The sequence below is a fragment of the Pongo abelii genome, chromosome 7, assembly GCF_028885655.2.
Source record: "Pongo abelii isolate AG06213 chromosome 7, NHGRI_mPonAbe1-v2.0_pri, whole genome shotgun sequence".
In the NCBI taxonomy this organism is placed as follows: Eukaryota; Metazoa; Chordata; class Mammalia; order Primates; family Hominidae; genus Pongo; species Pongo abelii.
The window spans coordinates 1,461,163-1,485,450 of NC_071992.2; the positions used below are offsets into that span (position 1 = coordinate 1,461,163).

General features: G+C 45.8%; 1 protein-coding gene across 3 annotated transcripts in view; it reads left to right on the top strand.

Moving 5' to 3' along the window:
* The window catches only part of DLGAP2 (DLG associated protein 2), an 858,034-nt gene extending 844,442 nt beyond the window's left edge, over nt 1-13,592 (top strand). For all 3 annotated transcript variants that reach the window (XM_063726493.1, XM_054561150.2, XM_054561151.2), the window contains 3 exons: nt 917-1,008; nt 5,813-5,965; nt 9,631-13,592. In XM_063726493.1, the coding sequence (XP_063582563.1) occupies nt 917-1,008; nt 5,813-5,965; nt 9,631-9,849 (464 nt within the window). In that variant the 3' untranslated portion in view covers nt 9,850-13,592. The remainder of the gene's footprint in view (nt 1-916; nt 1,009-5,812; nt 5,966-9,630) is intronic.
* Nucleotides 13,593-24,288: the final 10,696 nt, after the last annotated feature.

The window sequence follows — 24,288 nt, forward strand, 5'->3', positions numbered from 1 at the left end:
CCGGAAAATTGCTTGAACCTGGGAGGTGGAGGTTTCAGTGAGCCAAGATTGATTGCACCACTGCACTCCAGCCTGGGCGATAAAGGGAGACCCTATCTCAAAAAAAAAAAAATTAGTATTTGATTAATCAAATAAAGTCATTGCAATTAGGAACCATTTGTAGATTAATTCTTCGTACTAAACTGTGGCCTGCTGACTCATAGCATACTCAGAAATGTAGCGTTAGCATTACACATATACTGGGTACATGGACTGGTGAGTTTAGTAGCTGTGAGCATATTCAGTAACTTGTGACTCTTTTGCCATCTCCAGGAGGGAAGCCACGTCTTCTTAGCTGCTACGACCTTCCTGTGAGGCCTCTGTCCATGCAGCCTCTTCCTACGTAACACATACCTCACAGCACTGCCAGGAGATAACTGCCCACAGTTCATTAGAAATTATTTAATTGAATCCAATGAGAGAACACATATGGATGTGTTTTTTCTAAAAATGAAGGAATTCACATCTAACAGAGTTCACTAACACATTAGAGTCCATAAAAATAGGAAGAACTCGATGTTGCTTTTACTCATACGTGTTCTTGTGTCTTCCAGCTCATCCAAACAGCAGCACTGAAATAATCTTGATGCCAAAATAAGGAAAACTCCCTGAGGTATAGGCCGCCTTTCTAAACTAAGTTTCTCCCAGTACCAAGGAGAATGTCCTCACAGTGACATCTGGTCATCTCTGGATTTCCTTCATGAGTTGGGGACGAGCAGACTGAGGCACAACTCACCAGCGAACACGCTCGGCACAATGAAGTCGTCAGTTTTCATCTCCAGTGGGACCTGCTCCCTTGGTGTGATGTTTCTGCTTTTGTGTAATTGACCCAGTTTTGAAGCTGTTGTTTTCTTGTTTTTGTTTTTGTTTTAAACAGTTCTCGGTAAAATCAGGAGTGCTGTTGGGAGTGCCCAGCTTCTCATGTCCCAGAAATTCCAGCAGTTTTATTGGCTTTGCCAACAGAATATGGTAAGTGAATCCTCAGTGAACCCCTGTTCCCTGTAACCAAGCTAATGGGCATCATTCCACAGATTCTCACTGTTTTCTTCCTTGTCAAAGAGTTCCCATCAGTATGCAGAATATCACGTGCACTTACTACAGAAGAGGCTTCCCACCCTGGGGACAGAGACGATATGGCCCTGATTTAAACACGGTACCGAGGCAGGGAGGCGGATACGGCCCTGGTTTAAATGTGGTACCGAGGCAGGGAGGCGGATACGGCCCTGGTTTAAACACGGTACCGAGGCAGGGAGGCGGATACGGCCCTGGTTTACACGTGTTACCGAGGCAGGGAGGCGGATACGGCCCTGGTTTACACACGGTACCGAGGCAGGGAGGCGGATACGGCCCTGGTTTACATACGGTACCGAGGCAGGGAGGCGGATACGGCCCTGGTTTACACACGGTACCGAGGCAGGGAGGCGGATACGGCGCTGGTTTAAGCGGTACCGAGGCAGGGAGGCGGATACGGCCCTGGTTTAAACACAGTACCGAAGCAGGGAGGCGGATACGGCGCTGGTTTAAGCGGTACCGAGGCAGGGAGGCTGCAAGGGGGAGTGGGCGACAGGAAGAGGGGGGCTGCAGCAGCGCGGGGTGACACTGTGTCTTTGCAACTGGATGCCCCACCAGAGCATCTTAGAAGAGGAGAAACAACGGAAATTTCTATTACGGCTAATGTCACAAATGAAGAAAATGATCTGAGGTGCCTGGAAATAAAAATACATAAACAACTACAATGAAGAGAGTAAGAAGAGATTTTGCAAATAATTTAGCCTTTGTATTTTATAGTCGGTAGTGAAACGAATATACCATGAACTAGATGCATTAATACAGTTGATATTAAACTTGGTTATTCCTGACAAGCAAACAGAAAGAAAAACCACATATATATTTACATATACTTACATATATACATGTTAATATATACTTATATATGCTTATATATAAATATATATACACATGTTAATATATAAATATATATTTGCTATTTCTGGCAGAGCAGAAAAGCTCATATATACATCTCATATATATTAAATGTATACATGATTATAATCATATGCATCTATGTTTATATATACACCTATATATAAACATATATAGGTGTATTTATATATAAACATATATAAACATGTATATGAAATTTTACTTATGTATCTTTATATATACATGCTAAACATTAACATATAACAAATATATAACATATTAACTATATTTTATATATACAAATATATAGTATATATAAAATACATAGTATGTGTGTAGGCAAATATATAGTATATATAAAACATATGTAAGTTTACATGGTAATATATTTTATATAGAGATTTGCCTACACACATACATACATATACATTCTATATATACTGTATATCTAAGTTTACATATACCTGTTAATATATTTTATATATACTATATATTTGCCTACACACATACATGTATACTTTTCCTTAGCTGACTAAAGTATTCACTATTTTGAGAAATAGTAAATAATATTTATGCTACTTAATACGTTGTTTTATAATACATACATCGATTTCTTTTTCAGACCAAACATTTTCAGTCAAATGCAAATAGGTCTCCTCTAGGCCTCGCGTAGCAGCGCTGCCAGGTGTTTTGATGATGTTTTCCTTGGCTTTTTCCCATGCAAGGAGACGTAAGAATATTCTTACACATCAAAAGATGCACAAGCAAGCCAGAGTTGCCATCTCATATCTTTTCATTAGGGTCATTAAAAAGTATGCCTTCTCTAACACTTTCCAGTCAACCCCACTGAAGTTCACGGTGATTTTAAAGTTACCAACACATCACTCTGACAGTTATAATCATCATTTAAAAGGGGGAAACAGGAAGGTTTTGAGTGCCTTGAAAGAAGCTTGTAACTGTGTAAACACTGAGCTGTCATGTCACCTGTGAACGTTTTTGCCTTCTCCGTATTATCTATTTAATTATTACCTTTAAAGGAATTGATTCGGGCCACTGACGAACTCTGTGTAATATTATGCAGACTCGGGTAAGCCTAGGCAGGCACTGTCTTTAGGAATGCTCGTCCAAAGCTTCCCACACACAGCCCAAGGTGCATATTCAGACCTGCTAAATGTTCCTTTCTGCTCTGCCAGAAATAGCTAATATTTGGCTTAAAATTGTTCATCCTAATATTTGTTATGCCTTTTGAGTTTTAAAATAGCTGGCTTGGCTACATCCTTTTCTTTCGACTTCTATTCAGGATTAGTAGAAAAACACTCTGACACGTTTGCTGCAGAAGAGTGGTACAGGGAGGGGTGGTGCCTGAGACAGGCCTGGCAGGAGAGGAGTGTTGACTTGTTAAGAGATGCTTTGCTCATCAAAGCCACATGGTCTGCAGTGCAAAGTAGCACCACTGTCTGCTGGAAGTTGTTGGTAGGTAACTAAGCTTTAAGTCAAAGAGTGACCCTAGAAAATGTCAGAACCCCACCCCGAGATTGAGGATGGACCACAGGGAGCGGAGCCTCTCAGGGTCGGGATGGGCAGGTGGCTTGTGACACAACCAGAAGGCACATAATACCGGAAATAACTTAACCTCAAAGCGTGCTGCCTGATTGCTGTGCTTGTGGGACCAGCAGTTTGGTGTTCCCAGAAACTTAGTCTCATTCAGACCCACTGAGCCTGCCTGTGAATTTTAACTCCATCCAACCCCGCGGGGTGTGTGCCTGAGCAGGTGCCGGCGCACAGAGAGCTGCCCCAGGCCACATGGGGCACCGAAGTTCCTATCCAATGGACGCCGGATGCCAGAGCCACAGAGCTGTGTGAATTTAAAACGACGGCAATTTCACAAGGAACGAGGCCCTGCATGACTTTGCTGGAGTAAAGGGAATGGCATGGCACAACCATTGACTTATTTTTTTAATTATAAACACCTTGTCGTCTCTGAATGTTCAGTGGATTCAGATGCAACCGCCTCCCCGACCAAAAGAGAACAAAAGACAAAGCCAAATCCTGACCATGCCAGGCTGCGCCCATCCGGCCCCAGCGTGTGGTCTGGGTGAGCCCAAAGGACGGGTGTGTTGTTGCCGAGGAGAGGAGAGGAGGGGGTCACGGGAAGGCGATGCCTGCTCTCAGGCAGCCTCCGCCACAGTGGCCGGCCGTGTTCCTCCTTCCTCCTCCGGGAGATGTGACCAGGATCACCCAGCTGCGGGCAAGGGAGGAGAAGCCGCTCTGCTCCCACACACCATCAGGCACAGCCGTGCCCAGCCCTACAGAAAGAGGGGGCACAGCCATGCCCAGCCCTACAGAAAGAGGAGCATAGCCGTGCCCGGCCCTACAGAAAGAGGGGATGTTCTTAGGTTGGCAAAGACTTCTGGAAGCCAGGTAGGCACCACCCTTACAGCCTCTGAGCAGCTTCCCCTGCTGCTTCTCACCCAGCCTGGCCTGCCCTGAGGCTGCAGCTCCTGGCATCCCTCGACTGACTTCAGTGCAGAACGTGGCCTCCTTGCCAGGCACTTTAGTTGTCCCCACCCACAGAGGCTGAGTTCGGGCTCCCAGCCGGTAGCCAGGGCCGCCCTCCTGGGGAGCTCCTCAAGTGCCTGGTGGGGCTTTGAGCGGTCAAGGCTGCCCTCGTGTGGCTGCAGAGAAGAACGGGCTCAGCTGCACGGAGGGCAGCTGGGGACCCCAGGTCCTGGCTCTGGATGAGGAATCGCAGAGCTGTCCGTTCAGCATGCTCTTCACTGAGCATGCTGAGTGTGCACTGCTGAAACCGGAAGCAAATCCAGTTGAATGTTGACCCACCAGAACCTCCTGTGACTCTGTTGAATCCCCACTGAATCAAGGGAACCACACCTGGAAAAGTCATTTGGATTTCAATGTAGGGAGCAAGCCGGGCACGGGGGCTCACCCTGTAATCCCAGCACTTTGGGAAGCTGAGGCAAGAGGGTTGCTTGAGCCCAGGAGTTTGAGGCCACCCTGGGCAACATCGCCAGACCCCATTGCTACAAAATTAAATAAATTAGCTGGGTGTAGTGACCTATGACTGTGGTCCCAGCTACTTGGGAGGCTGAGCAGGCAGGATCTCTTGAGCCCAGGAGGTAGAGGCTGCAGTGAGCAATGATCACACCTGCGCTCCAGCCTGGGCAACAGAGCAAGACCCTGTCTCAAAAATACATACATAAATGTAGGCAGCTGGCGGAAATCATGTATCTGTCAGGCACTGTGCAGAGAAACCAAGCACATCTCTGGGCTACTCGGCCCGGGGCTGCAGCCCAGCAGTGTCACCTGTGCCTCCTAAGTGTGGGCGCCGGTTGGTGAGAGCATCCTGTTCCTTGGCGCATTACATTTGTAAGTTGTCATCACCGTAAGAACGAGAGCTAAGAGCCGTCAGAGAACAAGCAGGTATAGAACGGGCTCCAAGCTGGTTCCCCACCGCCGCCACCAGGCCAATACCACGGCAGGCTCACAGAGCCCTGTCCCTTCCGAATCATCCACAGGTGACCAAAAACACAGGCTCCTACTGCTTTTATGAGCTGTGAAGCATTTAGAAACCCTCCCATCTGCCCTATTCCCAGCATTTTCAACGTGGAACAATGAATGGCTGTGCTACATGTTTTTAAGCCGTCAGCAAATACTTGTGCTAAAGTAAACTGTCATGGAAGCATGGCCTTCCCAAATATCTGCCTCAGGGTGGAATTAGCCAGGCTTCTCCCTAATCCGCCTCTTGAAAGGCATGGGTGGGGAGGAGCGGCCTCCCAAGTCCTGCACCTGCAGGAGACTCTCCTGGCTCTGAACACCCTGTGTGTGTCCCCAGGACCCCAGCGCCATGCCGAGGCCGACGTCGCAGGACCTGGCCGGCTACTGGGACATGCTGCAGCTCTCCATTGAGGACGTCAGCATGAAGTTCGACGAGCTGCAGCGGCTGCGGCTCAACAACTGGAAGATGATGGAGTCCCCGGAAAGGAAGGTAAGGGCATCCGTGCAGGGTGGGCTCCCAGCAAACCCCCTTTCCCACTGCACTAACCACCCACTGCAGAAAGCAAGGTAAGGGCGGCCATGCAGGGCCAGCTCCCAGCAAACCCCCTTTCCCACTGCAGTAACAACCTGCTGCAGATACAGCATGACAACGGGGTTCTCCGTCTTTTGCTGGCAACACAGGAACAAATTTCCCTCTATGCGTGCACATGTGTATACGCACGTGTGTGCGTGTGTGTGCATGCGCCCAAAATGGGGCAGAATTGAAGCCTTGGGCATGGGTGGTAAATAATAGGGTCTTCCCTGCTCTGTCTCTTCTATATAAGCCTTTCAGAGAGACACTAGCGAAGATCACAAGCAAACCTGCAGCCTCATTCCTGACAGGAGTCTCACCTCTGAATTACCTTTATCAAACTTGTTCTGACTGTGTAAATATTAAGCTGGCTTCCCACAGGGAAAGTTTTAGGCCTGGTTATGGACGATCTCCTATTCAGTATACCTTCTAGTATGGCCACTATAGGCAAGGCGACATTTTATACTTTATTGAACAGTTTGATGAATTAATCTTCCTGTAGATCCATCAGCCTCAACCCTTAAAATAGGCTGAAATTTGCCATTAAATCTGAACCCTGGCATTTCACTTCTTCCATGATGCTGTGATCAGAAGAACTAGTAGATAGTTCTGAGTTAGCAGCAAAGACATAGATTTCCTCACACGTTTTAAAGACGTCCTGAGGAACCATAATTGGATTTTTCTAGACAAATGTTATCAATTAAAATGATAAAGAAAATCAAGTCAGCATCCTTCGGGGGAAGTGGTGTTTGGTATCCAGCAAGGATGCACACCTGGGTCATTAGAACGAGAGCCAAGGCTGGTCGTCCTCATCATCGGCTCCTCCCAGAAGGTGCCCTGGCCGCTAGTGGAGTTCCAGGCCAGATGCCATCGATCCACAGGTTCCCTCTCATCCCAGACGACAGGGGAGTGAGGTGGGAGTGCACAGGGTCCATATAAGCCATGCATGGGACTAGGCAGGTCCACTTAAGCCATGCATGGGACAGGTCCATGTAAGCCATGTGTGGGACTAGGCAGGTCCACGTAAGCCATGCATGGGACAGGTCCATGTAAGCCATGCATAGGACTAGACAGGTCCAAGTAAGCCATGCGTGGGACTAGGCTGGTCGACGTAAGCCATGCATGGGACAGGTCCACGTAAGCCATGCGTGGGACTAGGCAGGTCCATGTAAGCCATGCATGGGACAGGTCCGTGTAAGTCATGCATAGGACTAGGCAGGTCCACATAAGCCATGCATGGGACAGGTCCACGTAAGCTATGTGTGGGATTAGGCAAGTCTGCATAAGCCATGCATGGGACAGGTCCACGTAAGCCATGAGTGGGACAGGTCCACGTAAGCCATGCGTGGGACTAGGCAGGTCCACGTAAGCCATGGGTGGGACAGGTCCACATAAGCCATGTGTGGGACTAGACAGGTCCGTGTAAGCCGCGGTTTGGATCTGAGGTGAAGGAGATGATCAGTGATGCTCCTGAGGGAGAAGGCTATTCGAATGGAACGTACTGAAGTTAGTCCAGGTGCACACGATTGGTTCCATCTAGTTTCCGTTCTTTGGTCATTGAGAGCGAATGTGAGCCCATCTACCCAAGCTGCACATAGAGTATGATTCTCAAAATGGAAACGTCTTTGGGAGGCCAACGTGGGTGGATCACGAGGTCAGGATATCAAGACCATCCTGGCTAACATGGTGAAACCCCATCTCTACTAAAAATACACAAAGTTAGCTGGGTGCGGTGGATCATGCCTGTAATCCCAGCACTTCGGGAGGCCGAGGCAGGCGGATCATGAGGTCAGGAGATCAAGACCATCCTGGCTAACACGGTGAAACCCCGTCTCTACTAAAAATACAAAAAAAAAAAAAATTAGCCGGGCGTGGTGGTGTGCGCCTGTAGTCCCAGCTACTCAGGAGGCTGAGGCAGGAGAATGGAGTGAACCTGGAAAGTAGAGCTTGCAGTGAGCCAAGATCGCACCACTGCACTCCAGCCTGGGCAACAGAGCGAGACTCCGTCTCAAAAAAAGAAAAAAAAATGGAAATGGTTTCTCGCTGAGGGCAAAGCACGCCAGTCCAGAAAGCGAGCAGATCTCTAGCACAGCGGAGGCTCCATGCCTGAAGAGGAGACCCTGCCCCTCCTGAACACGGCATCTTAAAAATTCCCTGGGGTGGGCCCTGCACAGCGTCTGCCAGACACTCCTACAGTGCCACACCCGCAGGCCTGGAAGCTGCTTTGATTGGGGAACCCTCACAGGAAATACTGATGTGCATGTCTCACAGGCTCACAGTTCAGGGGACACCAAAAGAGGAAACAGATCCTCTTCTCCCCTTTTCTCTTGGCATCCCCTGAACTATGAGGACAGTTATGTGCTGAAAAAAGGAATTACTTGTTAAAGTAGCTGAAGGTTTCAATGAACTCATCCCCCCCATTATTTTAGATGGATGCCAAGAAGTCAGGTAAGAGTCATTGCTTCTGGCCTAGTCATGTAAAATAAGCGGAGGGAACAAAGTTCCAGACACCAAAGCAGCCTTCTTGCCACAGGCCTCCTCCGTACTCCCACAACTGCCTGTCTTCCCCCAATCTCCAAGCACCTCTGGGCTCCCTTTGGAATTTTTCAGAGGCCGAAGAGAAAAAGACATGAGTGGAGTTTTCCTGTTTTTCTCCCCCAAAACTAGATATCTGCTTAGGAAAGTGGTTCTGACGGCTTCTGCCGTGTGCCCTTTCCTGGGAAGGAAACAGCTGGCTACGGAGAGTCCCTGTCATGGCTCCGTCCAGAAGGGGAGACGGGGCAGGTCCCACTGTCTTTAGGAACAATGTGAATCGCACAGTTGTGGACACAGACCTTTTGTGGGAGCAAGTGCAAGCATTACCCTTTGCATTTGCTGCATAATTGTGAGATTTATCTTTCCAAAACGGCATACACGTATTTTAGTGTGACTTATCTGAGAGTCTGAGCTAAGGGTCAGAAATACTTATTTGCATCTTTTTACAAAGCAAGCAAGTGAACAGTGGTTTTATAAATATCGTCCATGTCAATGGGATTTTAGACCAATAAGAGAATTGGGCCAGTGTTTCCCGACACACTCGCCCATGTAAGATGGTTTTCATGAACATACTGGAATCCCAGAGTCTGCAGAAAACCCTGCAGTGTTGAATAGGGATGTCCAGCGATGGTGTCCAAAACCCTCGCGATGCTCTGAGCTTGGCGACGCAGGTGTTGGCCGATGCTCGGAGATGACACAGGGCTTTGGGAAGTGCAGGAATCGGGTGACAATGTCAGATTAACTCAGTGACACAAGGTGAGACGCAAGGTGAGAATAAGAATGTATTTCCTGATTTGTGAACGCTGCCCCCAACGCCTCTGCCCCCTTTGGAGAGTGTGAGGGAGCTTCTACAAAGTCCATACTGTCCAGAAGGCAAGCCTGTGGCCTGGGAGTCAGGGACCAGGGGAAACGTGGGAAGGGAATGAAGGATGCCGCTGTGTGGGTTGTGGTCGGGAAGGGTGTGGGCCAGACCCCAGGGCCACTGAGCTCACGAGCTGTTAGGACCCTCCTCTGACCACCTGCCAATGTTGACTTGTGATGCTTTTCAGGAAGAAAGAAAGGTCCCGCCTCCAATACCAAAGAAGCCTCCCAAAGGGAAATTTCCCATCACAAGAGAAAAATCCCTGGACCTGCCCGACAGACAACGCCAGGAAGCCCGGAGACGACTCATGGCCGCCAAGCGAGCGGCATCCTTCCGGCAGAATTCTGCCACCGAGCGCGCGGACAGCATCGAGATCTACATCCCCGAGGCCCAGACCCGGCTCTGAGGATGGAGGCCGGCCACCTTCCCCTTGGTTGTTTCTGCTTTTTCACAAAACGCTTGTACAGTTTGTTGCCTCCCTAGTGGTTTCTGTCTCCTTTCTTCCACTGAACATGCCCTTGCTCTTATGCTCCTTGTACCGTGAACACAGTGGAATGCGGTCGGTGGCCTCAGAGTCCACGGAGCTCATGGCGAGGACGACTTTTGCTTTTTTTTTTAACTGGTGGCCTGGCTCACACTTGGCTCTGAGGGACAGGTGTGGTGAGACCTGATTTCTCCTCCGTGTTCTCAGAGGACGGCGAGAAATGCCTCTGGAGCTGGAACCCAGCTTACATTTTGTTATTTCTATTTTTATAAATTGTGTGATAATTAGAGGTAAGAATAACAAATAACTATAAATGGGTGCATCTCACCACTCCCTAGAGGCATTAGACACCCAAGTGGAAGGTGCTACAACCTGAAGTGCAGGAAAGAAAGGCCCATTCCCCTCGCACAGCCAAGCTTTTCCTCCCTGAGCACAGGCGGCCCGTCCGCCTGCTCCACTCTCCTGCTCCTGTCTGTCACAGATAGAAAACATGAGGCTCCTTGTGTCAAGCTTCCTGTGGTGGAAAGTGACCTCTCCAACCGCCAAACTCCCCGCCATACAGTTCTCCAAAATCCCAGGTGATGACAAGTCTGAACCCACGAAAATACCCAGCACAGCATCTACACATTCAAAAGATAAGCTGAGTGTTCCCACAAGGAAGTCATGCGCAGAGAGGAGAGTCTTACGGAGGGCTGGGAGCATAAAAGGAAAACAATGTCCTTACTTCTAAACAGTTATTGTATTTTTTATTTCTTTGTAACTTAAAATACGACAGCCAGTATTTTCTTTAAGTTTCACCATTTACGCTACATGTGATTTTTTTACTGTATGTATATATATTCTCAAATTGCTCTATCAGCTGACTTTTCAGGGTATCCTTAAAAAAAAAAACACACGAAAAACAAAAGTTTGCTTGTTTAAAATGACAGTTGTGATGTTGTAAAAAGTTTAAGAAATATGAATGTGAGTGGTAAGTATATCTCAGTTTAAATGGTAAAGAAGAAATGTAGTTTACATTTGTATTTTTCCAGAATTCTTTTGTCCTATGCAGTATTGCTAAAGTCAAGAATATATTCCTTGCCTGTGTTAGACATGAAGGGAAAAACAGGTCACATATGGTGATTTCCAGCTGTGGAATTCAAAAAAAATTAGTTTTCATGACTCTGGTCGGTGCCAGAGGAAAATAGGAACGACTCTAATTAATAGGCTTTCCGTGTATATAATTAAATTTAGCTGCCGCGACCATTGTTCCAACACGACTTCTGTTTCACAGTTCAGACCAGTCTTCAAAGGAAAAGCCTGTCTGATTTTTCCACTTGGTTCCAGTTTCAGAGTTCTCATTATTACTCAAAGTAAAAGACTGTGATTTATGATGTTTCCACCCCAATACCTGGTCTTCCTTCCCGGCTTAAGGAGTACCATGTACTTAGCCACAGGCAGAACAGCTTTCAGTGACCCCATAGCACTTTGTTTCTTCACCTTGATTTGCACTTTACCATGTTCCCAGCCCCTCTGCAGCCCGTGGCTGGCAGGGCGTTCGATGCGCGGTTGCCCCCCAGCGCGCCCTCCAGAGCTGCGGTGTCTCCCCTGCCTCATTCCCCACATCCCACTGAGCATGGGACCATTGGGAGCAGAGCTGATATTAAAGCATGTTTAGCTTCGAAGTTTTACTTTTTTAAAGCTGAGTAGTTAAGAATTCCCTGTAAAAACAAAACCCTGTAAATTGAGCCTCATGTCTGGTATATATTTTACCAAACAGCCTTAAAATATATTTGGAAGCAAAAATCAGTACGAATGTATCTCCTTGAAAAATGCAAAAAAAAAAAAATCCCTGAAATATTCTTCTATAAATTAATCCTATTTCCCCAGAGTGTTCAAAGCATTTTTCTACCTAAATACCTAAATCTTGAGTAGTGTACAGTAATGACGCTTCTTCCTATATCCACTCTATTATGTTAAAACAAATGTATTTGCGAGTATTGGCATTTTAGACTTTAAAAATGCTGTATGATTTCAGATGAACTCTGCTGTTTAGAAGTAACCACAGAAAAGCAAAGTCAGTGTACACTCCGAGTGAAAGGAAATGTAATGTGGATAAAGGCCCCCCCACCTCCTCACATTGGTCTATCTACTGGCAGCTGATATGTTTAACTCATTTCCTTGAGCTTATACAAAACATATAAAAGCAAACTGTTAAAGTAGACAATAATTATTTGTCTCAGATCCCAGATTCTATGATCCCTGCTTAAAAGAAAATGTTCACTGGATGTAGGTTGATTTCTTATGTTTTGTAGACTCATTGTTATTTTTCAATCCCCAAAAGTCTTGGCCTAAACCATCCCTATATGAGCAGATTAACCTACCACTATATTGCACAGGGGCTGGTGACTCGACGTGGTGAATGTGCACACGCCCTGCTTGGTCCGCCGTGTTCCAAAGAAGATGATTTAATGGTAGAACGGATACCTGCTGCTAGACCTGTTGGAATGTTACCTGTCCGTGTTACATAATCAAGTGCAATATACTCAGTTCTCATGCAGGTGACGTTCTACCATGAAACGCAGAAGATAAGCCATGTTTATGTATTGTACATGTAAAGAAAAATAAAACTGTTTATGATACTTGTGTTAGTCACTCGAGCTAGCTTATTTCAGCCACTTCTAGCAGATCATGCCATGGAGCTCACAACGTGTGACCATTTCGTCATATTTAAAATATAACTTTAAGAAGAGTAAACATCCATTGGAGAACACAGCTGAAAATTATTGTGCTGTTCTAGGAACATCGTCCTAGAGAGTGTGATGTTCACTATAACCCCATACCCACATTCCCTAATGATACAGCCAATGACGGGTGAAACCCAGACACTCTCCTTAGAGCCAACAGGTTGGCCCTGCTGTATTGAAGGCTGTGGTTAATAAAACACAAGTATGATAAACAGGACCTAGCGTTTAGCCCGGGAAAGGAGAATGCTGCTTGTCACCTAGAGTGCTTTCCTTGTGATGCGTCTCTTGCATCTTCATGTGTTGTTGTGTTTGAAGTAAAACTAGTTGTTATCAATGACAATTTTTACCATAGTTTTCTCAGCAAATTTATATCACCATCTTAGAATGGTATGTAAAAAAAACTGAACTGTTTATGATACCAAAAAATTACAGTCTTGTTTAAAAGGAAATGTTGATGTTTTCAACTCCAAATCAATTCTAAAAATTTCAAGCACTTAATGGAAAGGTAAATGGTCAGATAAAAATAACATGTAAGATTATCTGGTTTAAAAAAAAAAATAAGGCTACAAAATCAGTGACCTACTAAGTAGAGGGAATTTTTCCCTGCTGCTTCTTACGAAAGTAGCCAGGTTTATGATTAGAAGAGACAGTGGCAGAGCACACACGTGCATAGGTTCTGATTATTTCTCTTGGAACATATGTCCTTTTCTTGATTTTTGCCTTTTCAATGCCATATTAAGCAGCCACTGTTTCCACCCCTTTCATTAGAAGGCCCTGCATCCGTAAATTCGCTCATCTCTGTTTTTGTTAGATCCTTGTAAGCATCGCTACCCCGGTCCAGGATGGAATTTCACAGGAAAGTGAAGGGATACTGCAGGCCTGTGTTTGCAGCGCCTGTGGTGACCGTGCAATGAGCTCTATTAGGGACAGCTCTCCGGTTTGCGCCAAACCTTCTGGGGGCGAGTAGGGAGTGGGGGAGGTGGGTCCAAGTCTTCCTCAGGAAGGCCTTTTCTATCGGCAGGACCTCCATCAAGCCAAGCCATCCTGTGGTCCTGAGCATGAAGGGGCCAGGGGACCTCCTGGGAGATGCAGCTTGTGTTTCAGCTGCGTTTCATCAGTCAGCCTTGCTTGGAATTCTGGCAGGTTCCCCAGGGTGTTTCAGTGGACAGGAGGCCCATATGCCGTGGCTGAGTCAGCCTGGGTACCCCAGTCACCAGCAGGGCCATCCTTGATGACAGGGCCCCCCACGAACCTGGGAGAGGCAGCAGGAAATGTGCAAGAGGGTGTGCGCTGGTACGGACATAAAAGCATTGTCCAAAACAGCGCTGGTTCAGGGAGGGCCCCTGGATACTGCCTTTGGCCCACACTGAAAACTGGAATTGCCCCACCTGTGAGCACAGAAACACGCTCCTCCAACACGGGCCGAAATAACTAAACTCCACATGGTTCCTGTCTGCTCATTTCCCAGCCCTCTTCTTCTCAAGCCTGAACTTCTTTTTTTTCTAGCTGCAAATTTAACAGGCTAGTTTCAAACAGCAGTTTTCAGATGACAGCCCCTGGGAATGTTCCAGGGTTCTCTTGTTTTGATCTGCATGTCTGTTTACACTTCTCTGTGGGCATCGGTTGAATACAAGGTTCCAAAACTTGAAAATAAAATAGAAAACCACGAGCTTAAGAGATGAAAAAGATGACCCCTTTCTGATTAGGATCCGTAACTCTGTGCGCTGGGGCAATGCAGTGTGCTTCATTCAGCGCCATGTGTCAGCCATGACACACACCACGTAAGGTCAGCTCAGAGCCCATGGCTTCCCTGCAGGAGCCCCATCTTGTCGCTATCAGTTGGGAGTTGCAATACATTGTTGGCCATAAACAAAGTGCTAAAGGAAAGGGTTTGCTTCTATGCATTCGGCTGAATGTCCCCCATGCAGGGTGGCAGCAGAATGTTCTGGAAATGAAGGAGATATTGCTAGGAATCTCTAGGCTGTTAGGCAACCTGGCTTTTATTCATCCTCAGCCAGCAACTCATCTCAAGTTTCTGTCTCAGTTTTTTCCTCTAGAAAGGGGATTACAGTTCCTGTCCCTGTCTCCCTCCAGGACACATTGTGAGGATTAATGACATATTGGCTCTAAAGTCCTTTGAGCTCCTGGGAACAGGTGGCGAAAGTGTGAGTTATTGCTAAGGATTAGTCCCTGGCCTCTTCTGGAATGCCGCCCTCCCAGCTCTGCAGGGCACACTGCCAAAATCCAGGCTGGTCGTAAACATCTCAGAGATAATCAGGGACCACCAGAGGCAGAGGCCATGAGACTGTCTTTGGAAAGGTTTGGAAATGGAGAAATAACTACAAGGGCCATTCTCCTTAGCTTCTGGCTTTCAACTGTTTCTAGATGCTTCCAAGAACAAGAACCCAGCACCAACCAGAATTAGGCCACATTTTCACCATTACTTAAGCTCAATTGCCTCTTAGATGAAATGAGGAGATAAACTAAACATTAAAATGATGAAGGAAAAAAAATTTTTTGGAAGCAGAAAACCGCATAGGTGGGGAAACAGCAGGAACGAAATCAGACACACTGACTCAAACCACGGAAGGGTTTGAGAAGCCCACCCCTCTAATTCCAGCTGTTTGTAATTTCTCTACTTCGCACTTGAGAGAAGGCAGAGGTGGTCCGTGGGAAAGCTCTGGGAAATAACCGTCTTTCATCCTTGCCACATTGAAAAATGTCCACAATTTTATGAATTGCTGTCCTAACCCTGGCATTTTTATCCAGTGTTAAAATAAATTATTTCAAGTTTCAATGTAAACACTTAACAGATGACTTCTTTGCAGAAGAAATGTTCGTTACCTACTATCAAACTACTTTTTAACAGATTTTGTATATACACACACAAGGTGACAGAGGTTTACCTCCCTACTTTCTTAGATTTTATGTAACTCTTTTCATTGGTGCTTATTCAGAACCTGAAAGCCTTGGGCATCCAAGCTTTCACCTACTCAATGGAGGAGAGGCGATAATTAATGAAAAGATTGACACCAGGTTTCTTGGACAAATTTAAGTTCAAATTTATCTCTTTCAAGTAGACTATGGTCTCTCTAGAGAGTGTGTTGGCTTGTGTCTGCCAGTACAACAAAGGATGCTCCCAGCTTGATCGTGGTACCTTATGGAAGCCACTCACCCATTTTCTGATTTATCCCCAAAACACTACCATGCCCCAGCCCCACTCATCTGAATAATACAATCATATCACTTTCAAAGGGCTCAGCATGAATGTTCCTCTCACTCCACTTTTTAACTGGTTTGCTGAACTCAACAAAGCTTCCCCTTACAAGCAGTGAGACCTAGCCTCCTTTCGAATGCTTCCTTCCAAACGGTAAGCCACTTCACTCTCAGACAGGACAAGTCCTCCCTGCAGAGAGACACAACTCATCCCCCGACCTTCCAAACTACAGACCAAAATACCCAGGTGTGGCCTAAGGACTACATTAAATGCCTCCTATAGAAATTCAAGGAATGTTAGAACCAGGAAATTAGCTGTTTAAAGTTTTAAAGAAGTATATAAATATATATATAAATATAAATATGAAATCATATCGAGTGTGAGGATGAACAGAGTGCCAAATATTCAGCATCTGTACAAAGTCATTCACTGGAATTAAACTATTTTATGTAACTCTCTTTCTCATGCTTTTATGGTTCTTTTGATAAATTCTATTTAGTAGCATGCAGGATACTTAATCTGAATGTGCAATATGCTATTCATCACCACGACAATTTCTTACTTCTTCTTAATAACTTACCAGAATGTTGGTCATTCCTTTAAGGCATTTAAGGATTGCTTTATTTGTGTTCTTTTTTCCCATGACTTTTTTTCACTCTCAGCTGACTGTAAGAAACTGGGCACCGTTTCCGCCATAACCCTCCTGTGATGATGCCTCCATTTGACTTCTGTATCGCTGATGTTCACCTCCTGTAAATAGTTCTGCAATTAAATTTTTTGAGAAAAGTAATGTTTACTTTTTTATTGGAGTGAATTCTCGTGTTATTTTAATCTCAGAAAAATTATATAGACCAAAGAGTTTTATCCGAAAAAAAATTACACTCTTCCTCCATTATATATTTCATTGTTGAAATATCCTCAATTTCTCTATATTTTAAGAAGTAATGGACATTTAATAAGGCTACAGATTTAATATGTATGCAAAATGGTATAGATTAAATGAGTTTTTAATTAATAAATCCTACAGTATTTAGTTAACGGTTGTTTTACGCTCTTTTGAGTTGCATTGAAAAGAGACGCACATTAGCTCACTGGACCTCACGGATCCAGGCTCCAGTGAGACAGGGTGGGATGTGGACTTGGTGATGAAACTCCAGGAGGACAAGTGGGTTCCATTCCCCAATGAGCCTGCAGCTGCCAGGAAGCAGTGCAAGCCAGTCCATCCAGGGAGGTGACCGGTCCAGGAGGTGGACCGGTCCGGGGAGAGGACCAGTCCAGGGAGGGGACCAGTACGGGAGGTAGACCTGTCTGGGAGGTAGACCGGTCTGGGGAAGTGACCAGTTAGAGAAGGTGGACCAGTCCGGGGAGGTGACCAGTCCGGGGAGGTGGACCAGCCCGGGGAGGTGGACCAGCCCGGGGAAGTGGACCAGTCCGGGGAGGTGGACCACACATCACCACTCTGAGCAGTTGCTCCCTGCCTTCCACCTCCTTGATCAGTTGCACCTGCCCTTCTTTCTCTTGCCTGTGAGCAGCTAGTCTCAGGCCCCTCAGTGAGAAATCCTGCTGCCTCATGTCTCTGCACCTTCTTTCTATGCACTCCTTTCCTGGATACTCTGAGTATTGCTCTCCAGTCTCCCCAGGAGCACAGTGCAGCTCTTGAGGACGACCCTCCACCAGTGCACATCAGGACTGTGTTTCATGCATTGTTTTTCATGTCTTTCCTTTATTGTATTTCTTTTCAAGATACACTTATAACCAGCAAAAGCAAAGCTTTATATGTTTTTCTTTTTTAATCCCATAGCCCTTCAATAAATATTTTAATTTACTTGGCCTTTCATTTGAAACTTTATACCTTCATCCTCATGTGGTCAAACATTATTTTCCCAGAAGTCAGTAAAAGTACAAATAAACTACTATGGAATTCATTTTAAATTATAACAAGATAATTTATAGAATCTTTTAATTAAAAACCAAGAGACCAGTGCATGAGAATTTCTGGTTTCTCATACAGCATTCTGTCCTCACAACAAGAAAAAGTGGAACAAGCTGAAAATCAGCAATTCTTTGTAGATTCTTATCAGAATGAATGTCACAGGGCAAACAGCTCCCCCAGAATGAGAGAGACTGACACAGAGACTCACAACCCACTGAGCAGATGCCCAGGTACAGAAACCTCTGTGGGGACCTGTGCTGGGCTGGGGAAGCCTGACCCGTGGCTGACAAACCCAGAAGCTCAACATGGACAAACCTGAGGATTGAAAACTCTAGGGGGCCCAGTCTTAGGACGCCTCCCACACTTTGTGAGCTTTACCCCAAGGAACCCCCCCCCCAGGTTCTCAGGGTGTAGATCAGAGAAAAACGCCCTTGTGTTTCCAGCAGGTGGGGGGAAAGTAGCCATTCTGAAATATGCCCAGAGCATCTGTTCACCTTAAAAAAAGGCCCTCAAGTGAAAGTATCCTACCAAAGTCTAACAGACAGACTTGGGATTTGCCAGAGTCTGACATATCTAGGGGAAGGGAAAGACCCAATGCCAGCCCCCTCTAGCCATCCTAAGGCAGGGGTGGGGAGGGGTGACTGGGAAGGATTTAAAAAGATCAGACCTCAGGGCACAGGCTCACTGAAAGACTGAGACCCAATCATAGGATAAGAGAAAGCTTCCCCTCCCCCCACACCTTACCATTCCATCAATAGCACTTTTGTATTAAAAAAGGGGGAGGCCGGGTATGGTGGCTCGCACCTGTAATCCCAACACTTTGGGAGGCCAAAGTGAGAGGATCGCTTGAGCACAGGACTTTTTAAAAAAGAGACCCAACAACATGCTGTCTACCAGAAAAGCACTATAAATATGAAGACACGGATTAAAAGTAGTGCCATGGAGCAGGGTATACTGTGATAACACTAATCCAAAGAAAGCTGCGGTCACTGCATTAACACCAGACAGGGCACCCTTCAGACAAGGAGTCTCCTCCAGGACACAGAAGGACATGACATAATGATAAAGAGGCCAGTTCTCCACAAAGGCATGACAGTGCTCAACGTGCCTGTGCCTAAAAACAGTGTCAAGTGACACGAAAACCAGCAGAACTACAAAGAAAGAGAAATCCACTGTGGTGGTTAGAGAGCTCAGCACCTGTCTACCAGTAACTGACAGATACTGAGGACATAGCTGACCTCAACAGCACCACTGGTTACCTAGCTATAATGAACACCTAACACCCTACTTCATCCAGCTACAGCAGAACATACATGCTTCCTAAGCTACACTCTGGGCTACGAAACACACCTTAACAGATGTAAAAGAAGCACCACTGGTTACCTAGCTATAATGAACACCTAACACCCTACTTCGTCCAACTGCATCAGAACACACATGCTTCTCAAGCTACACTCTGGGCTACGAAACACACCTTAAAAATGTAAAAGAAGCACCACTGGTTACCTAGCTATAATGAACACCTAACACCCTACTTCATCCAACTACAGCAGAACACACATGCTTCCCAAGCTACACTCTGGGCTATGAAACACACCATAACAGATGTAAAAGAATAGAGTCATACAATGTATGAACTCTCAATTCCACAACGGAGTTAAACTAGAAATCAGTAAGAGAAAGATAGGTGGAAAATCCCAAAACATGTGGAGATTAAGCAATGCACTTCTAATAACACATGGATCTACAAAGAAGTCTCAAAAGAAATTTAAAAATATTTAAACTAAATGAAAATAACAACACAATATATGTAAATTTGTGAGATGCAGCAAAAGCAGTGCCTGGAAGAAATTCATAGCATTCAGCGCCTGTATTAGCAAAGAATGATCTAAAACCAATCATTTAGATTTCCACCTTAGGAGGCAATTAAATCCAAAGTAAGCACAGGAATAGAAATAATAAAAATTAGAGCAGAAATCAATAAAATTGAAAATAGGAAATAGAGAAAAATAATGTAATCAAAAGCCAGTGCTTTGAAAAGATCAATAAAATTGATAAGCCACCAGCCAAGCTAAGCAAGAAAAAAAAGAGAGATGACACAACTTACCAATATTAGAAATGAAAGAAAAAACATTACTACAGATCCATGAACATTAAAAGGATAACAAAAGAAAATCATAGGGCTGGATGTGGAGGCTGACACCTGTAATCCCAGCACTTTCAAAGACTAGGGCAGGAGGATTGCTTGAGGCCAGGAGTTTGAGACCAGCTTATGTAACATAGTGAGACTCCATCTCTACTAAAAATTAAAAAAAAAAAAAAAAATTAGGCTGGTGGGGATTCGCTGGCAAGATGGCTGAATACGAACAGCTCCGGTCTGCAGCTCCCAGCAAGTTTGACGCAGAAGGCGGGTGATCTCTGCATTTCCAACTGAGGTACCCGGTTCATCCCACTGGGACCGGTTGGACGGTGGGTGCAGCCCATGGAGGGCGAGCTGAAGCAGGGCGGGGCGTCGCCTCACCCAGGAAGCGCAAGGGGTCGGGGGATTCTCTCCCCTACCCAAGGGAAGCCATAAGGAACTCTGCTGTGAGAAACGGTGCACTCTGGCCCGGATGCCGCACTGCTCCCGTGGTCTTTGCACCCGCAGACCAGGAGATTCACTCCAATGCCTACGCCACCAGGGCCCTGGGTTTCAAGCACAAAACTGGGCAGCCTGTTGGGGCAGACACCGAGCTACCTGCAGGAGATTTTTTTTCCCATACCCCAGTGGCGCCTGGAATGCCAGCGAGGCAGAACCGTTCACTCTCCTGGAAAGGGGGCTGCAGCCAGGGAGCCCAGTGGTCTGGCTCGGTGGGTCCCACCCCCAAGGAGCCCAGCAAGCTAAGATCCACTGGCTTGAAATTCTCGCTGCCAGCACAGCAGTCTGAGGTCGACCTGAAATGCTCGAGCTTGGTGGGGGCAGGGGTGCCCACCATTGCTGAGGCTTGAGTAGGCAGTTTTACCCTCACCATGTAATCAAAGCCTCTGGGAAGTTCAAACTGGGCAAGCCCACCGCAGCTCAGCAAGGCCACTGTGGCCAGACTGCCTGTCTAGATTCCTCCTCTCTGGGCAGGTCATCTCTGAAAAACAGGCAGCAGCCCCAGTCAGGGGCTTATAGATAAAACCCCCAACTCACTGGGACAGAGCACCCGGGGGAAGGGGCGGCTGTGGGTGCAGCTTCAGCAGAATTAAACATTCCTGCCTGGCAGCTGTGAAGACAACAGCAGATCTCCCAGCACAGCACTCAAGTTTCTGCTAAGGGTCAGACTGCCTCCTCAAGTGGGTCCCTGACCATTGTGTATCCTGCCTGGGAGAAACCTCCCAGTAGGGGCCAACAGACACCTCATACAGGAGAGCTCTGGCTGGCATCTGGCTCGTGCTCCTCTGGGATGAAGCTTCCAAAGGAAGGAACAGGCAGCAATCTTTGCTGTTCTGCAGCCTCTGCTGGCAATACTCAGGCAAACAGAGTCTGGAGTGGATCTCCAGCAAACTCCAGCAGACCTGCAGCAGAGGGGCCTGATGGTTAGAAGAAAACTAACAAACAGAAAGCAATAGCATCAACATCAACAAAAACGATGGCCACACAAAAACCCTATCCAAAGGTCACCAGCATCAAAGACCAAAGGTAGAGAAATCCATGAAGATGGAAGAAACTTGTGCAAAAAGGCTGAAAATTCCAAAAGCCATAACGCCTCTTCTACAAAGGATCACAACTCCTCGCCAGCAAGGGAACAAAACTGGACAGAGATGAGTTTGATGAACTGACAGAAGTAGGCTTCAGAAGGTGGGTAATAAACTCCTCTGAGCTAAAGGAGCATGTTCTAACCCAAAGCAAGGAAGCTAAGAACCTGGAAAAAAGGTTAGAGGAATTGCTAACTAGAATAACCAGTGTAGAGAAGAACATAAATGACCTGATGGAGCTGAAGACTGCAGCACGAGAACTTTGTGAAGTATACACAAGTATCAATAGCTAAATCGATCAAATGGAAGAAAGGATATCAGAGATTAAAGATCAACTTAATGAAATAAAGTGAGAAGACAAGATCAGAGAAAAAAGAATGAAAACGAACAAACGAAGCCTCCAGGAAATACGGGACTATGTGAAAAGACCAAATCTAAGTTTGATTAGTGTACCTGAAAGTGACAGGGAGAATGGAACCAAGTTGTAAAACACTCTTCAGGATATTATCCAGGAGAACTTCCCCAACCTAGCAAGACAGGCCAACATTCAAATTCAGGAAATACAGAGAACATGACAAAGATACTCCTGGAGAAGAGCAACCCCAAGGCACATAATCATCAGATTCACCAAGGTTGAAATGAAGGAAAAAATGTTAAGGGCAGCCAGAGAGAAAGGTCAGGTTACCCACAAAGGGAAGCCCATCAGATTAACAGTGGATCTCTCTGCAGAAACCCTACAAGCCAGAAGAGAGTGGGGGCCAATGTTCAACATTCTTAAAGAATTTTCAACCAGAATTTCATATGCAGCCAAACTAAGTTTCATAAGCAAAGGATAAATAAAATCCTTTACAGACAAGCAAATGCTGAGAGATAATGTCATCACCAGGCCTGCCTTACAAGAGCTCCTGAAGGAAGCAACAAACATAGAAAGGAACCACCGGTACCAGCCACTGCAAAAACATACTAAATTGTAGCCAGGTGCAGTGGCTCACACCTGTAATCCCAGCACTTTGGGAGGCCGAGACAGGCAGATCATGAGGTCAGGAGATTGAGACCATCCTGGCTAACACAGTGAAACCCGTCTCTACTAAAAATACAAAAAAATTAGCCGGGCATGGTGGCGGGCGTCTGAAGTCCCAGCTACTCGGGAGGCTCAGGCAGGAGAATGGCGTGAACCCAGGAGGTGGAGCTTGCAGTGAGCCGAGATTGCACCACTGCACTTCAGCCTGGGCAACAGAGTGAGACTCCATCTCAAAAAAAAAAAAAAATTATGAAGACCATCAACACTATGAAGAAACTGCATAAACTAACGGGCAAAATAACCAACTAGCATCACAATGACAGGATCAAATTCACACATAACAATATTAACCTTAAATGTAAATGGACTAAATGCCCCAATTAAAAGACACAGACTGGCAAATAGGATACAGTAGTCAAGACCCATCAGTGTGCTGTATTCAGGAGACCCATCTCACCTGCAGAGACACACATAGGCTCAAAATAAACAGATGGAGGAATATTAACGAAGAAAATGGAAAGCAAAAAAAGGCAGTGGTTGCAATCCTAGTCTCTGATAAAACAGACTTTAAACCAACAAAGATCAAAAGAGACAAAGAAAGGCATTACATAATGGTAAAGGGATCAATTCAACAAGAAGAGCTAACTATCCTAAATATATATGCACCCAATACAGGAGCACCCAGATTCATAAAGCAAGTTCTTAGAGACCTACAAACAGACTTACAATCTCCCATATTATTGTGTGGGAGTCTAACACTCCACTGTCAATATTAGACAGATCAATGAGACAGAAAATTAACTAGGATATTCAGGACCTGAACTCAGCTCTGGATCAAGCGGACCTAATAGACATCTACAGAACTCTCCACCCCAAATCAATAGAATATACATTCTTCTCAGCATCTCATTATACTTATTCTAAAATTAACCACATAATTGGAAGTAAAACACTCCTCAGCAAATCCAAAAGGATAGAAATCATAACAGTCTCTCCAACCACAGTGCAATCAAATTAGAACTCAGGATTAAGAAATTCACTCCATGGCCAAGCGTAGTGGCTCATGCCTGTCATCCCAGCACTTTGGGAGGCCCGGGGTGGGCAGATCACCTGAGGTCGGGAGTTCGAGACAAACCTGACCAACGTGGAGAAACCCCGTCTCTACTAAAAAAAAAAAAAAAAAAAAAAAAAAAAAAAAAAAAAAAAAATACAAACTTAGCTGGATGTGGTGGCACATGCCTGCAATCCCAGCTACTTGGGAGGCTAAGATGGGAGAATTGCTGGAACCCAGGGAGGCAGAAGTTGCAGTGAGCTGAGATCACACCATTGCACTCTAGCCTGGGCAACAAGAGCGAAACTCCATCTCAAAAAAAAAAAAAAACTGCACCACAGAACTACATGGAAACTGGAAAACCTGCTCCTGAATGACTACTGGGTAAATAACGAAATTAAGGTAGCAATAAAGATGTTCCTTGAAACCAATGAGAACAAAGACAACGTACCAGAATCTATGGGACATATTTAAGGCAGTGTTTAGAGGTGAATTGTTGTTTTTTTTTTTTTTTTTTTGTGACAGAGTCTTGCTCTGTCGCCCCCATGCTGGAGTTCAGTGGTGCAATCTCAGCTCACACTGCAAGCTCTGCCTCCCAGGTTCACACCATTTTCCTGCCTCAGCCTCCCGAGTAGCTGGGACTACAGGCGCCTGCCACCATGCCCAGCTAATTTTTTTGTATTTTTAGTAGAG